Here is a 13760-nt window from a genome sequence, read left to right on the forward strand (position 1 = left end):
CTGAGCCCTCAACTTGTGGAATATGACTCTCCCTCCAGGCAGGCAGTGTCAGAATTGAATTGGATTAGAGGACACCTCACTGGTGTTCAATGCAGGCCTGAGAGCTTGCTTGGTGTGTGTGGACAAGCCTCCACCGATCTGGGGTCGTGCAGTATGCTGTGAATGTACAGGAGAAACTGAGTTTGCTTTTCCTCTGTATCCCAGAATGAATTCAAAGAGGCCAGCATTGTCCTAATAGTAAAACCAGATAAAGACATCGGAGAATGAAAACCCGCAGAACAGTATGTCTCATGCTAAAAACCTTAACAAGCCGGGCGTGGGGGTGCACGCCTGTAATCCTCACGCTTGGGAGGCGGAGACAGGAGGATCATGCAGGTTTGAAGCCAGCCATGCTGGTTTAAGAGACCCTGTTTCCAAATAAATATAAAATAGGTCTGGGAGTGTAGCCCGGAGGTAGAAGGGTTTCAAGGAACCCCAGTATCACCAAAAAACACAAACACAAACAAAAAAAACCTTAAAACATTGTCAAAACATCTAACAATGTATGCAAAGATTTATATCCCATGACCAAGTGACCTGGATTCCAGGTATGCAAGGCTGATTCAGCATTTAAAAATCCATTAAAGTAATCCATCATGTCAATAGATTAGAGAAAAGAAACCACATGATCTTATCAATTAATGCAGAAAAATTATTTTACAAAATCCAACACACTCATTCAGAATAAAAACTCTTAGAAACTAACAACTGAGCGAACTTCTTTAGTTAAAATTCTGCAAAACCTCTATAGCTGACCTCATACTTGGAGATAAGGAACTGAGGGCTCTCCCCAGAGACTCGGAAGGAGGGAGTGATGTGTCTCATCACCCACATTCAACATTATATTTGAAATCCCAGCCGGCGCACGAAGACAGGAAAAGGAGATGCAGTACATACGGACTGGGAAGGAAGCAGTAAAGCTGTCCTTTGCAGCTGACATTATTAGCTACATGAAAATATCGGAATCAGTGAAAAAGGCTTGGAACTAATAAGTGAGCATGGCAAGGTCATGGGTGCAGATTAATGCGCCTCGGTCACACCAGCAGCGGGCAACTAGAGTATGATATTAATAACACGATGCATTGACATTGCCACCAAGAAATGAAACAGGCACAAATATGATGAAATACGTATAGGACCTGCTTGCCAAAACTTTAAAACTCTGGCGAAAGAAATCCAAGATCTAACTCAATGGAAAGATACTCCACTTATGGATTGGAAGACTCATTATCTTTAAGATAGTAATCCTTTCCAACTTGGATTTAATACAATCCAAATCACAAAATAAGGTAATTGTGTGACTATTGGCAAACTGATTCTAAATTTTATTTGGAGAGGAAAAGACCCACGACAGCCAACACAATACTAAAGCAAAAGAATAAAGTTAGAGGACCGCCGCCCACCCCAAGACCCACTGTGAAGAACAGTGATCAGGACAGGTGTCGGTAAAAGTCGGGCACACCCACAGTGGAACAGGACGGAGCCCAGAGCAGACCCACAGGTGCAGACAGCCGATCCTGGGTGAGGATTAAGGCAAAAGGGTGGAGCAACTCTAATCTTCTCACAAGTGTCTGAAAACTGGGACAACAGGGCATCCACGTGCAAAAAGCAAAGCCACACCCAGACTTTCTGTTGTTCACAAAGTGAAACACAGACTCAGGCAGAGAACACAGAACTGTAAAAGTCCGGGTGACCACCAGGAGGGAGCTTGGCGACCTGAGTTTTGTAATGAGTGTTTATAGGTGCAGCGCAAAGTACAGTCCATGAAGGAAAAACACAGAGCTGCACTTTATTAAAATTTAAAATGTCTGTTTTGCTAAGTATACTATTAAGACAGGAAAATTATAGGCCACACACTGGGAGAAAAATATATGCAAAGGACTTGTGTCAAAATATACAAAAGACCCTAGAACTAAGCTATAAAAGTGAACAATCCAATTTAAAGAAAGGAGGACATATCTGAGCAGATAACTCATTGATGGATGAGATATGTGTTTGACAAACAGGCATGTGGGAAGGTGCTCCACATCACCTGTCACTGGGGAGTTGCCGGCTGTGGTGGTGTATACCTGTAGTCCTAGTACTTGGGAGGCGAGACAGGAAGATAATGGTTCGAGGCCAGCCTCAGCAACTGACTGAGGCCCCGTTTAAAAATAAACAATAAGAAATAGGTTTGGAGTATAGCCCAGAGGTCAAACACCCCTTGGGCCAGTCTCTAGTACCAAAACCAAAACAAAACAGGAGATGCTGCTCACACCTGAGACCTGCTAAAGTCTGAAGCACCACATGCTGGTGAGAACATGGAGCAACAGAACCTCACTTGTTTCTGGCGGGAATGCAAATACAACAGCCACTTGTTGGTAGTTTCTTGCAAAGTTAAGCCTATTCCCACCACATATCCAGCAATCACCTGCTTGGTATTTACCCAGCTGAGCTGGAAACTTGTATCCACACAAAAACCTGCTCATGGATGCTCACAGCAGCTCTGCTTGCCGTTGCCCAGAGTGGAAGCAACCAGGATGTCTCCGCGGGCTGAAGGGATAAGCTACAGTAAATCCAGACAATGGAGTGTTTCTAAGCCTTAAAAGGAAATGAGTAGTCCACTCACAGAAACACGCAGAGGGACCTTAGTGGTATGCCGAGGAAGGGGCCCATGTGCAAGGCCTAGAGGGTGGTGGTCCCGCTGTGTGGCCTCTGGGAGCAGGACTGCAGAGGCGGCAAGGCCAGTGGAGGCCGGGGGCGGCGGGGCGGGGCATAAAGAGTGGGCATGAGGGTGAGGATTTTTAGGGCATGAACTTATTCTTTATGAGACTGTGATGGTGAATATATGTCATTATGCATTTGTTAAGATCTATAAAACTTTATACTACAAAAAGTGAATTTTATTTTTATGTTTTTATTTTTTGGTGGTACTGGGGTTCCTGAAAGCCCTTGTACCTCTGGGCTACACTCCCAGACCTATTTTATATTTTTGAAACAGGGTCTCTTAAGCCAGCGTGGCTGGCTTCGAACCAGCGTGATCCTCCTGTCTCTGCCTCCCAAGCGCGAGGATTACAAGTGTGTGCCACCATGCCCGGCCCAAAAAGTGAATTTTAATGTATGCTAAAAAAATAGTTTAGTAGGTTGGGGTCTCCAAGAAAGAATGCAAACCATGACAAGAAAACCTAACCATGTAACTAATGTGGAAATGATTGGCATCTATAAGACTGAAGGAAGCCGGGCCTGGGGGCGCACGCTTGTGATCCCAGCATTCAGCCTTCAGGAGGCTGACACAGGAGATGGCAGCTCGCAGACAGCCTCAGCTACTTAGTGAGGCCCTTTGCAACTCAGCGAGACCCTGTTTCAAAATAGAGAATAAAAAATAGGGCTGGGATGTAGCTTGGAGGTAGAATGCCCCTGGGTTCCATCCCCAGAGCGCCCCCCCCCCACAAAGACTGAAGGCAAAGAAAGCTGTATGTAGTCACTGTGTTCTACTTGATAGAGGTGTTTTCTGTAGTAGTACAGGTTGAAGATTTTGACACTAAACTATAAATAATTAAGTAAATGGGTGGTGGCTATTGGAAGGCAGATGTTTGTCTGTTGGGAGAGAATTTACACATTGCCAAGAAGAGAGGCCAGCATGACCCCGCAGCAATGGGTTGGGGCTGGAGAGCCCAGCAAGAACACATTTAACTTAATATGGGTACAGATGGCCACATGTAGGAATACTCAGAAATGCGTGTCCACACAGGTGAGAACACACACCTATGTCAGCTGAGAGGGTCTAGAAGACTCCCGGCAGCACAGAGCACACCCAGCACCAGATTTCGGCTTCTAACGCCACTTTCTAGTAAGGGGACTGGTTCTAGGGACGTGGAGAAAACATACCAGAGAGCCTGCAGTATCTGCAGTGCCAGAAAGCTAGGGAATGCAAATCCCAGACCTTGCCCAGACCCTGAGAGGTACAGGAGCCGGTGGCAGATGGAAATGGCTGTGGCCTCTGTGACCTTTCTTCCCCAGGCCCCAGAACCAATCTGATTCGAGAAAACATCAGAAACCTCTCAGCAGAGGGATGTCATAAATACACCTAGCCAACGTTTCTTAAAACTGTCATCAGAGTCAAGCTGAATCCGAGACTCACCAAGAGGAGCGAAGGAGACAGAGACTCAGGGTTGGTGGATTCTGAGTCAGGGGTTGGATCAAGAAGGGGCAAGGGGTGAACACCAAGGAGACTAGTAGAAAGAGGACTTTGGGGGTTACATGCGTCAGTCCTGGTTTATTAATCACAATAAACACTGCATTAACTGAAGGTGCTGAGCAGAAGCAGGCGTGAGCCCAAGTAAACATTTCCCACTGTCCACTCAACTGTTTCTATAAATCCGAAACTGTTTAGTAAGCTAATTAAGTCACATGGAAAATCTGTATGAAATGCCAGGATAAGAAAACAGCTCAGTGGCTGTAAGAGCCAGGCTGGGGATGGCTGGTAGCAGGGTAGGCGCTTCCTAGGGCCACGAGCATGCTCCAGAGTTGTGCCCGCACATCTCTGGGACCTGGAGAAAACAGAGTGGAGCAGGGTGGGTAATGCCATTCAGAGGTTTGAGAAGTGGCGGGGTTTGTGTAAGCTGGGTCTGGTGTGAGGATGAGGAGTCATGAGGGGAATGGCTTTCATTGGACTAAAGACAGACCCAGCAGACCGTAAGAAGAAGGAAGAGAAGCTGTGAGCCAAGCACGCCCCAGGTAGGGGCAGCTGCAGGTGGCTCCTGGCTTCCTGGGGGAAGAGCAAGGCAGCCCAGGGCAGAGAGCAGGGAGGGCCAGGGCCTCTGCAGGAGCGTGCTGTGTGCAGGTGTGAGTGGGAGGTGTTGCCTGACTGCTGTGAGCGTGTACACGCATGTCACCAGTGTGTGCTCATGCCTGACAAGCGTATCCTGAATGTGTCCCGTGTGGTGTGCCGCAGTGTGTGGTGAGAGTGTGCATGGCTTCTGTATGTGTGTATTGTGGGGTGTGAGTGGTGTGTGGTCTGCCCTGAGGGGTACATTGGTGCTGTGATGTGTGGGGTAGAGCAGGGGCCTCTAGTGCCCTGCAGAAGGTGGGGGTCTTCGAGGGCTCTGGGAGTGGGCTACAGTCTCATTTCTTGCAGTGTGGTGAAGGTAGATGAGGTGAAGAGCTGTCCACTCCTGGCTCTCCAGGCCCAGTGTCCACTTTCTGGGCCAGTGCCCAGGGCTCTACCTGTGGCAAGCTGTACCTTTTTCTCTCAGGTCTTGAATGGGTCCCTGGGCTTCCTGCCATGAGTACCCTCCCTTGGGCAGCCCTGTGTGCTGTGTTTTGGCAGCTTCTTGGCCTTCCGACTGACCCTGAGCCCTGCTGACCACTTCATTACCCCAGTCCCCACCTTGTGGTCTGGCTGGCCATGGCTCTGATTCCTTCTGCTGCAGGCCTGGTACACTCTTCCCTCCCTGAGTGTTATGGCCCTGTGTCCTCCCTGCAGGGCCACACCGGGAGGCTGGGCCTTGTCCCTTCCTGGGCGGCAGCCCCGGCATGGGGCTGGCTGGTCGGTAGGACCGGAGGCAGGCTCTGGGGCTAGGCTTGGGCGTCCCTAGTGGAGCGTTTTATCACAGGTTTCCCTTCCTGGACAGCTTCAGGCCCTCAGAGAGGCTGAGGAGTCCCCGACCACTGCCCTTGCGTCAAGGGGAGCCCCACGGTCCCCTTCCTAGATGCTCAGATGGTTCATTTTTAAGAGGTATACGGCAGGTACGCCTGGCACATTGCAGCAGAACAAGAAAGGACGGAACAAAGTGGCTGTTACCATATATGTGCCAAGGCCACCTTGGGGGCAGCTTTCTCAGCCACGGCCCCTCCCACTGACCGCCTAGTATTTATTCAGGGCTCCTGCTATAGGACCACTTGCCTGGGAAGCCCCGCTAGGCCCCTTTCCTGCACAGGGCACATAGACCCTGTTGTACACCTATGCATCCCTCACACACAGAGAAGGCAGATTCCAGCCAAGGCCAGACTGCAGGCTCTCAGCCAGGAGAACCCCTGCACCCCAGCTGCTCTATAAGTCTCCTCCCAAGGGGAAGCACATCAGCAAGCGGTGGGCCCTGCCTTTGTACCAGCACCTCAGGTGAGCAAGTGGCAAACCCCTGCCCGGGTGAGCACAGGCAGGCAGGCAGGGGCACTGGGACCTGCCTGCCACAGTCCTGCCCAGTGTGCAGAGGGAACCATGGCCTTCCTGGCCGTTCGGCAGGTGGCAGCTCAGTGCCCAGGAGGCTGGGGGTGGGACATTCGTTCCAGCTGTGCACATACCTGGCCTCGGCGCGTCTCACAGTTGTGAAGGTAACTCAAGTGATAAATTTTCAGGTTTAAGGTGGCGAAATTCAGGTACTTGGTGAAGACCTAAAACAGCCATTGTGAGGCAGAAGTCAGTTCCAGATCCCAGATGAGCCTGGTGCATAGTCACAGAAGAAATGTGCAGCTGGGCTGCTGGATGGCACGCCATGTGTGCACAGACATGCTGGGAAGTTGTGCTCAGCACACTGGGGGTGGGCTCTCACACAAGCCCTGGTGTGTGGTGCAGGCACATGGCATACACATGGGCGCACAGAAGGGTCATGGTTCAGACACAAGGACACAGAAGGGACAAGGCTCGAACCAGGCATGGTGGTGCACACTTGTAATCCCTGTGCTTGGGAGGCTGAGACAGGAGGATCGCACAGGTTCAAAGCCAGCCTTGGCTACTTAGTGAGGCTCTTAGCAACTTAGTGAGACCCTGTTTCCAAATAAAGTATAAAATAGGTCTGGGAGTGTAACCCAGAGGTAGAAAGCCCCTGGGTTCCACCCCCAGTACCACAAAAAAATTTAAAAAGAAGGGACATGGTTCTCACACACAGATGTACAGAGGGACACAGCTCACACAAAGGCATATTTGCACATGGGTACGCAGAAGGGACATGGTTCACGGTTGCACACAGAGACATGGCTCACCAATACACACAGATGTGTAGGAACACAGCTCACACAGAGTGCACAGAGGGACATGGCTTAATACAGTTGCACCCAGAGATGTGGCTGGCACACACACAATGTACAGGAGGAACATGGCTCATACATGAACACAGAGGGACACAGTTACACATACATGTGTGTATACACACACACACATAGATTCACAGAGGAACACGGCTCTCACACACGGGTGTGCAGAGGGACATGTGGACATGGAAAGGGACGCAGCTCACACACACACACAGCTCACACATGGCTCACAGAGGGCGTGCAGAGGAAGGCCCTGCCACACAGATGTGCAGGAGCACAGCAGGGAGGTGCGGACACAGACCGCGGGACAAACGTGGCCGTCGACGACTCCCAGACACTCACATCCTCATCTTCACTTGTGAAGCACGGGCCGTTAAGCTTGTTCACAGCCATGATCACCGCCACCACGTCTTTGCCGTTCATGATGGGCATGGCCAGGATGTTCCTGGTCACGTAGTCGGTGAGCTCATCGGCGAAGGAGCTGAAGTGGGAATTCTGTGGTGAGAAGGGAGAGGTCACTGAGCTCTGATGGCCCTGCCTCAGGCCTTGAGACACTGTCTTTGGGGCTTTACCTGGATCACCCCTTCTGGACCCCGGCCCTGGATCCTCCCCACCCTGCAGACTCAGGTCTTCCATACCTCACAGGCCGGTTGGCTCCGTGGGTGGCAGGCCTGTGGGCTGCAGACCCTTCGTCCAAGTGGCTTTTTCCTTCCCCTTCAGCCCCAGGCCCCCCACCCGCTCTTCCCTGGAAGGTAATCAGTGGTCAAGGGAGGGACGAGCCTCACTTAATCAATGGCTTGTCTGGGGGTTCTCACCAGGACAAGCAGGCGGGGGAGCTGGGCTGAGGGTCCCTGTACCTGGGTCCTGTCCACCAGCCCCTCTGCCCCAGCGGTCTGCTCCATGGGCCACTGCCCACCATGTGACACTCTTTGCTCAACGTGAGAGCTTTGTTCACCTCTGACCCCAGGAAGACCCCCTTGCACACCCCTGAGATGTGTAGCACGTCTCCCGCCCCTGGCCTTGGGCACTGCCTTCACAAGGAACGGGCCTGATATACCGAGGGGAGCTGGGCAAACCCAGGTGGCCTTGGACGATGGGTCCTAACGTTGCCGGACTCACCCTTTACTTGGCTCTGGTTTTGTTTATGTGAGGCTCTGGCATGGTGACCAAGGTAGATGGCTCTGGCCTTGGCCTTGCTGGGGTCTGGATTTTCCCATGCCCCTCCCACCCTTGGTCAAGTGTCTGCATCCTTGGTCATGGCATGGCAGGCATGAGGAGGGATACAGAGGACTCAGGACCGCGGCCTGCAGCCCTCATGACTGCCCATGCCTTCTCTGTGGCTCTGCCATACCGAGCAGGCCTGGGGTCTGTGCGGCCATCCACGCAGCGCAGTCGGCCGGGCCACAGTTTGGCCATCAGAGAGTTAGTGGAGCCCGATGGGCCAGAGTTGCCCAAGTTCTCCAGAGGGAAGCAGCCCTTGTGCCAGCCTTCCTTCCCAGCCACTTTGGTCTTAGAGATGCAGTTCCACAGGCAGCCACGTGGGGCTAACGCTGAAGGGAGTCAGCACGTGAAGCCTGGGCAGGGGGAGCTGACTGGCCCACCCAGAGGCAGCATCACTGAGACCAGCACCAACGTCCTGGGCAGAGGACACTGAAACCTCTCCTGGCTAAGACTGTAATAGGGCTTCTGATTGGCTGAAAGAGCACCAACTACAAAGAGAGAGACGTGCTCCCCTACCATCAAAATAAAATAAAAAATAAAAAGAAACGAACCCAGGCTTAGGAAAATGCTAGGAAAAGCAAAACGGGAGCCTCATGGATCCTCACGGCTTGACCTCAGGATACACACACCGCTTGCCATATCCGGTGAACACCAACCTCATGTCCTCTCTCTCTCTCTCCTTTTCCCTACCTATTTGCTCCCAGATCCACACTTCAACCCATCATCACACCTTCTGAACTGTAATTTGCAGAGACGGTCATGGAGCAGTTCCAGGGCCAGCCCCTCCCTCACCAGGAGCCTCACATGATGGCCTTCTCTCTCGTCCACAGCCCTCCCCATCCTGGGACACCACCAGGACAGGGCCCTGTTTACATTTTGCCCTCACCGCCCTTCATCTGGCACTGTCTCCCTCCCGTCTTGTCTTGCCAGTCCTGGCCCTGCCTTCATGGCCACCCCTTGGGTCTCCTCCGCAGCCACCTGGGTTCAACCAGCTCTGCGGGCCGGGGTCCTGTAGTTAGTCTCTGTGGTGATGGCCTCTGTCCTTGCCTGTGCCACCCACCTCAGCCCCACCAGCCCCAGGACCTCCCTAGCCCATGCCAGCACCCCCGGGTTCCTAGCACTAGTCCCCAGTACTTCTGTCTTTTCTATCAGGCCCTCTGTGTTGACACAGCCCTAGCCAGAGTGCCCTGAATGGCTCACCTGCATGCTTGATTTAAGTCTGGGCACTCTTACTTGGGGCTTCTTTGGTCATTTGCACGGGTATGTGAACAATTAGCAAAGGCATGCCAAGGCAGCTTTCCCCTGGCGACTCTGGCCAGCTATATGGGACAGCCTTCCACATCCCTGACAGCATACCGCACTGAGGACCACGGGAGACAACACCGGGCGCTGTACACACTCTCAGACTCCTTCCTAGAGCTGACATGCGGCCAAGTCGACAGACGGCCATGAGGCTCCTGCAACTCTTCCTCTGAGACTCCTCTCCCTCCCCATGACCACCTCATCTAGCCGGAAGGGAAGCCCCCAGCCACCCACAGGAAGCTCCCAAGGGGACTAGGCAAGAGATACAGAAAGGCTAAAATTTGCTACTTGGACATATTTTCTATGTAAGTAAAAATACTTGAAAGAATTTTAGCTGTTCCTTAAAGGAAGAAAAAGGAATCCAGGCCTGGTGGCACACACTTGTAATCCCCGCACTTGGGAGGCTGAGACAGCAGGTTCACACAGGTTTGAAGCCAGCCTCAGCTACTTAGTGAGACCCTGTTTCCAAATAAAGTATAAAATAGGTCTGGGAGTATAGCCTGGAGGTAGAAAGCCCCTGGGTTCCACCCCCAGTACCACCAAAAAAAAAAAAAAAAAAAAAAAAAAAAAAAAAAAAAGAGAAAAAGGCAGCCTCTAATCTTGAAGGGTAAAGCATTCAGACCAAGAGAAAGATGCCAGGTGCTGTGAGTCCCTGGCTCCTGGTGTCTTCAGATCCAGGCCTACTCCTTGTTCACTCGAGCGCCCCCGCTCACTATTCCTCTGGTATCCATCCCTTACAAGGCTCCATGCCAGGTGCTTTCCTCTTATTCACATGTTCAGTTTAACTTTTGGACACAGCCAGGATCTGAGGGGTGGATACTCGGCAGATCCTGCCATACCTGACAAAAAATCTTATCAATGTTATCTCTCCCAGATCTCTCTCCCTCTTTCTCTCTCTCCCCTCTCCCTTTCCCTCTTCCTCTTCCTCTCTCTCTCTCTCTCTCTCTCTCTCTCTCTCTCTTTCTCTCCCCCCCCCTCATGTGCACGTACTCCCCCCCACCGCAATGCCAAATTAAAAGAAAGGAGCTTTTTATTTGAAAATGAAAGCTGTGAAGCCAGGGGTGGTGGTGTACACTTGTAATCCCAGTATTTGGCAGGCTGAGACCAGAGAATCACAGTTTGTAGCCAGCCTCAGCTACTCAGTGAGGCCCTTTGCAACTCAGTGAGACCCTCTTTCAAAATAAAGACTAAAAAATAGGGCTGGCGGTGTAGCTCAGAGGTAGAATGCCCCTGGGTTCCATCCCCAGTACTGTAAAACAAAACAAAACAAAACAAAACAAATAAACAAAAAAGATAAAAAACAAACAAAAAAGAAAACTGTGAAATCTATTTCTGTGCATTTGTTTCATGTCTATATACGTGTGTACTAGAAGTCTGTGAGGTTTTTCTACCATGGATTTATAAGAGCTCTATTTTTAATTGGCTTAGAGATAAATGGGAACTCAAATTAAATACACCTAAGCTTGCTAAAAATACATAGTATTTAATCCAATTACTTTTTCATTCACATGACTTAAATGAGTCTTTGATACATAAATTGATTTAAAATTTGCTGGTAAAATAAAAACAAAGATAATTCGCGATCATTTGTGTATGTTGACTTGCTACCAGATGTCGGGTTGGACACAAGGTGTTAAAAATACCATGGACCCAGCTAGGCACAGGGGTGCCTGCCTGTAATCCCAGTACTTGATAGGCTGAGACAGGAGGTTTTCAGGTTCAAGGCCAGCCTGAGCAATTTAGTGAAACCCTCAGCAGCTTAGCAAAACCTTGTTTCAAACTAAAAAATGAAAAGAGTTTGGGGTGTTGCTCAGAGGTAGAATGCCCCTGGGTTTAGTCTCCATTATCACAAAACAGAACAAAACTATGAATCCAGTCTAAGAACCAATGACCTCTGCTTGTGCAACTCTTTGATAAGACTAAAATAGTATCCTTGGTCTGCTGAATGTAGTATCTTCAAAGTTGTCAGCATCTAACATGATGTAGACACACAACTCTGTCTGTTGGATTGTCTTCCGAGACACAGACGTGTATGTTTGACTAAGGACAGATCTGTAGACTTACATGCAGCACAAAGTCCGCCCCTCCTGAAGAGGAAGCATATTGCTTAACTTCAGGGTTCCCTTTGACAGAAACAACCTACATGGTGCTTATGGTAGCACGATGTTCAGTTTTCAAAAGCAATCTAGGTATAATAGTTAAAATGAATTAGGTAAATGTAAATAGGAAAAACGGTTATTAACAAACTTTTAATGTAATTTAAAAATTTAAAGTTATATTAAATTAAGTGAAACTCAGTCTATAGTGTCTGACTTTTTTTTTTTAACGGTACTAGGGATTGAACCTAGGGGCATTTTACCTCTGATTTACACCCCCAGCCACACTTTTTTTTTTTTTTTAAATTTGGTGGTACTGAGGGTGGAACCCAGGGGCTTTTCTACCTCCGGGCTATACTCCCAGACCTATTTTATATATTATTTGGAAACAGGGTCTCACTAAGCTGCTGAGGGTCTCACTAAATTGCTCAGGCTGGCCTTGAACCTGAAAACCTCCTGTCTCAGCCTCCTAAGCGCGGGGATTACAAGCATGCACCACCACACCCGGCTCACCCCAGCCTTACTTTTAATTTTTTATTTTGAAACAGGGTCTCACTAAGTTGTAGAGGACCTCACTAACTAGCTGAGGCTGGCCCTGAACCTGCAATTATCCTGTCTCAGCCTCCCAAGTACTGGGATTACAAGCATGGGACACCACGTCCAGCTTCTGCGTGACCTCTAAGTAATTTATATTACTCTATGAGGAATCACATGTTTATAGGAATTATAAAATATGCTTTGTAAACTATGGTTACATGGCAGACAGTTCAAACTGGCTTACTTCCTAAGATTTTTTGTTGTTGTTGTTGTTCAGTAGAAATAAAGTTACCAAGCCCTAAAAATCCTGGGTCAAAAGGGACAGAGAGCCTGGCGTGGAGGCGCACGCTTGTAATCCCTGCGCTTGGGAGGCGGAGACAGGAGGATCACGCTGGTTCGGAGCCAGCCTTGCTGGCTTAAGAGACCCTGTTTCCACATAAAAAGGTAAAAAAATAGGTCTGGGAGTGTAGCCCTTGGGAGTGTATCCTGGAGGTAGAAGGGCTTCCAGGAACCCCAGTACCACAAAAAAAAAAAAAAAAAGGGACAGAGAAGGTGTCAAGTTTTTGATTGACAAATCTTATGAAAGAAGCCAGGCTGCTGGATGTGGTGGTGCGTGCTTGTAATCCCAGTACTTGGGAGGCTGAGACACAAAGATCACAGGTTCAAGGACAGCTTCAGCTACTTAGTAAGGCCCTCTGCAATTTAGTGAGAGCTTGTTTAAAAATAAATAATAAAAATTAGGGCTGGGGATGTAGCTCGGAAGTAGAATGCCCTTGGGTTCTGTCCTCAATATCAAAAAACAAAACAAAACAAAGAAAGAAGCCAGGCCTAGTTGCATATACCTGTAATCTTAGTACTTGGAAGACTAAGACAGGCGGGTCGCAGGTTTGAGGATAGCCTCAGCAACTTAGCCAGACTCTGATTCAAAATAGAAAATAAGCCGGGCGTGGTGGAACACGCTTGTAATCCCCACGCTTGGGAGGCAGAGACAGGAGGATCGTGCAGGTTTGAAGCCAGTTGCGCGCGCTGGCTTAGGAGACCCCATTTCCAAAGAAAAATGTAAAAATAGGTCTAGGAGTATAGCCCGGAGGTAGAAGGGCTTCCAGGAACCCCAGTACCACCAAAAAAAGAAAAAAAAAAAAGAAAGAATAAAAAGAAAATACAGCCGGGCGTGGTGGTGCACGCTTGTAATCCCAGCATTTGGGAGGCTGAGACTGGAGGATCACGGTTTGCAGACAGCCTCAGCTACTTAGTGAGGCTCTTCGCAACTCAGTGAGACCTGTTTCAAAATAAAGAATAAAAAAATTGGGCAGGGGGTGTAGCTCGGAGGTCGAATGCCTCTGGGTTCCATCCCCAGATCTGCAATATAGATAAATAAATAAATAAATAAATAAATAAATAAATAAGGCTGGAGTATAGCTTGGAGGTAGAATGCCCTGGGTTAAATCTCCAGTAACACACACACACACACACACACACACACACACACACCCTTTATGAAACAAATTTATGTGTGATCAAGTTGGCTATAATTTTAATTGCTGATATATTTCT

General features: G+C 49.4%; 1 protein-coding gene across 1 annotated transcript in view; it reads right to left on the reverse strand.

Annotated features, from left to right (window-relative positions):
• PDE6B (phosphodiesterase 6B) overlaps window positions 1-13760 on the reverse strand; it is a gene marked incomplete at both ends in the record, with an annotated part of 42502 nt that overhangs the window by 21243 nt on the left and 7499 nt on the right. Inside the window, 2 exons of the mRNA XM_080697028.1 lie at window positions 6322-6411; window positions 7393-7545. Of these exons, the coding sequence (XP_080553154.1) occupies window positions 6322-6411; window positions 7393-7545 (243 nt within the window). The remainder of the gene's footprint in view (window positions 1-6321; window positions 6412-7392; window positions 7546-13760) is intronic.

This window comes from Muscardinus avellanarius (genome assembly GCF_963383645.1).
Source record: "Muscardinus avellanarius genome assembly, chromosome: 6".
Classification (NCBI taxonomy): domain Eukaryota; kingdom Metazoa; phylum Chordata; class Mammalia; order Rodentia; family Gliridae; genus Muscardinus; species Muscardinus avellanarius.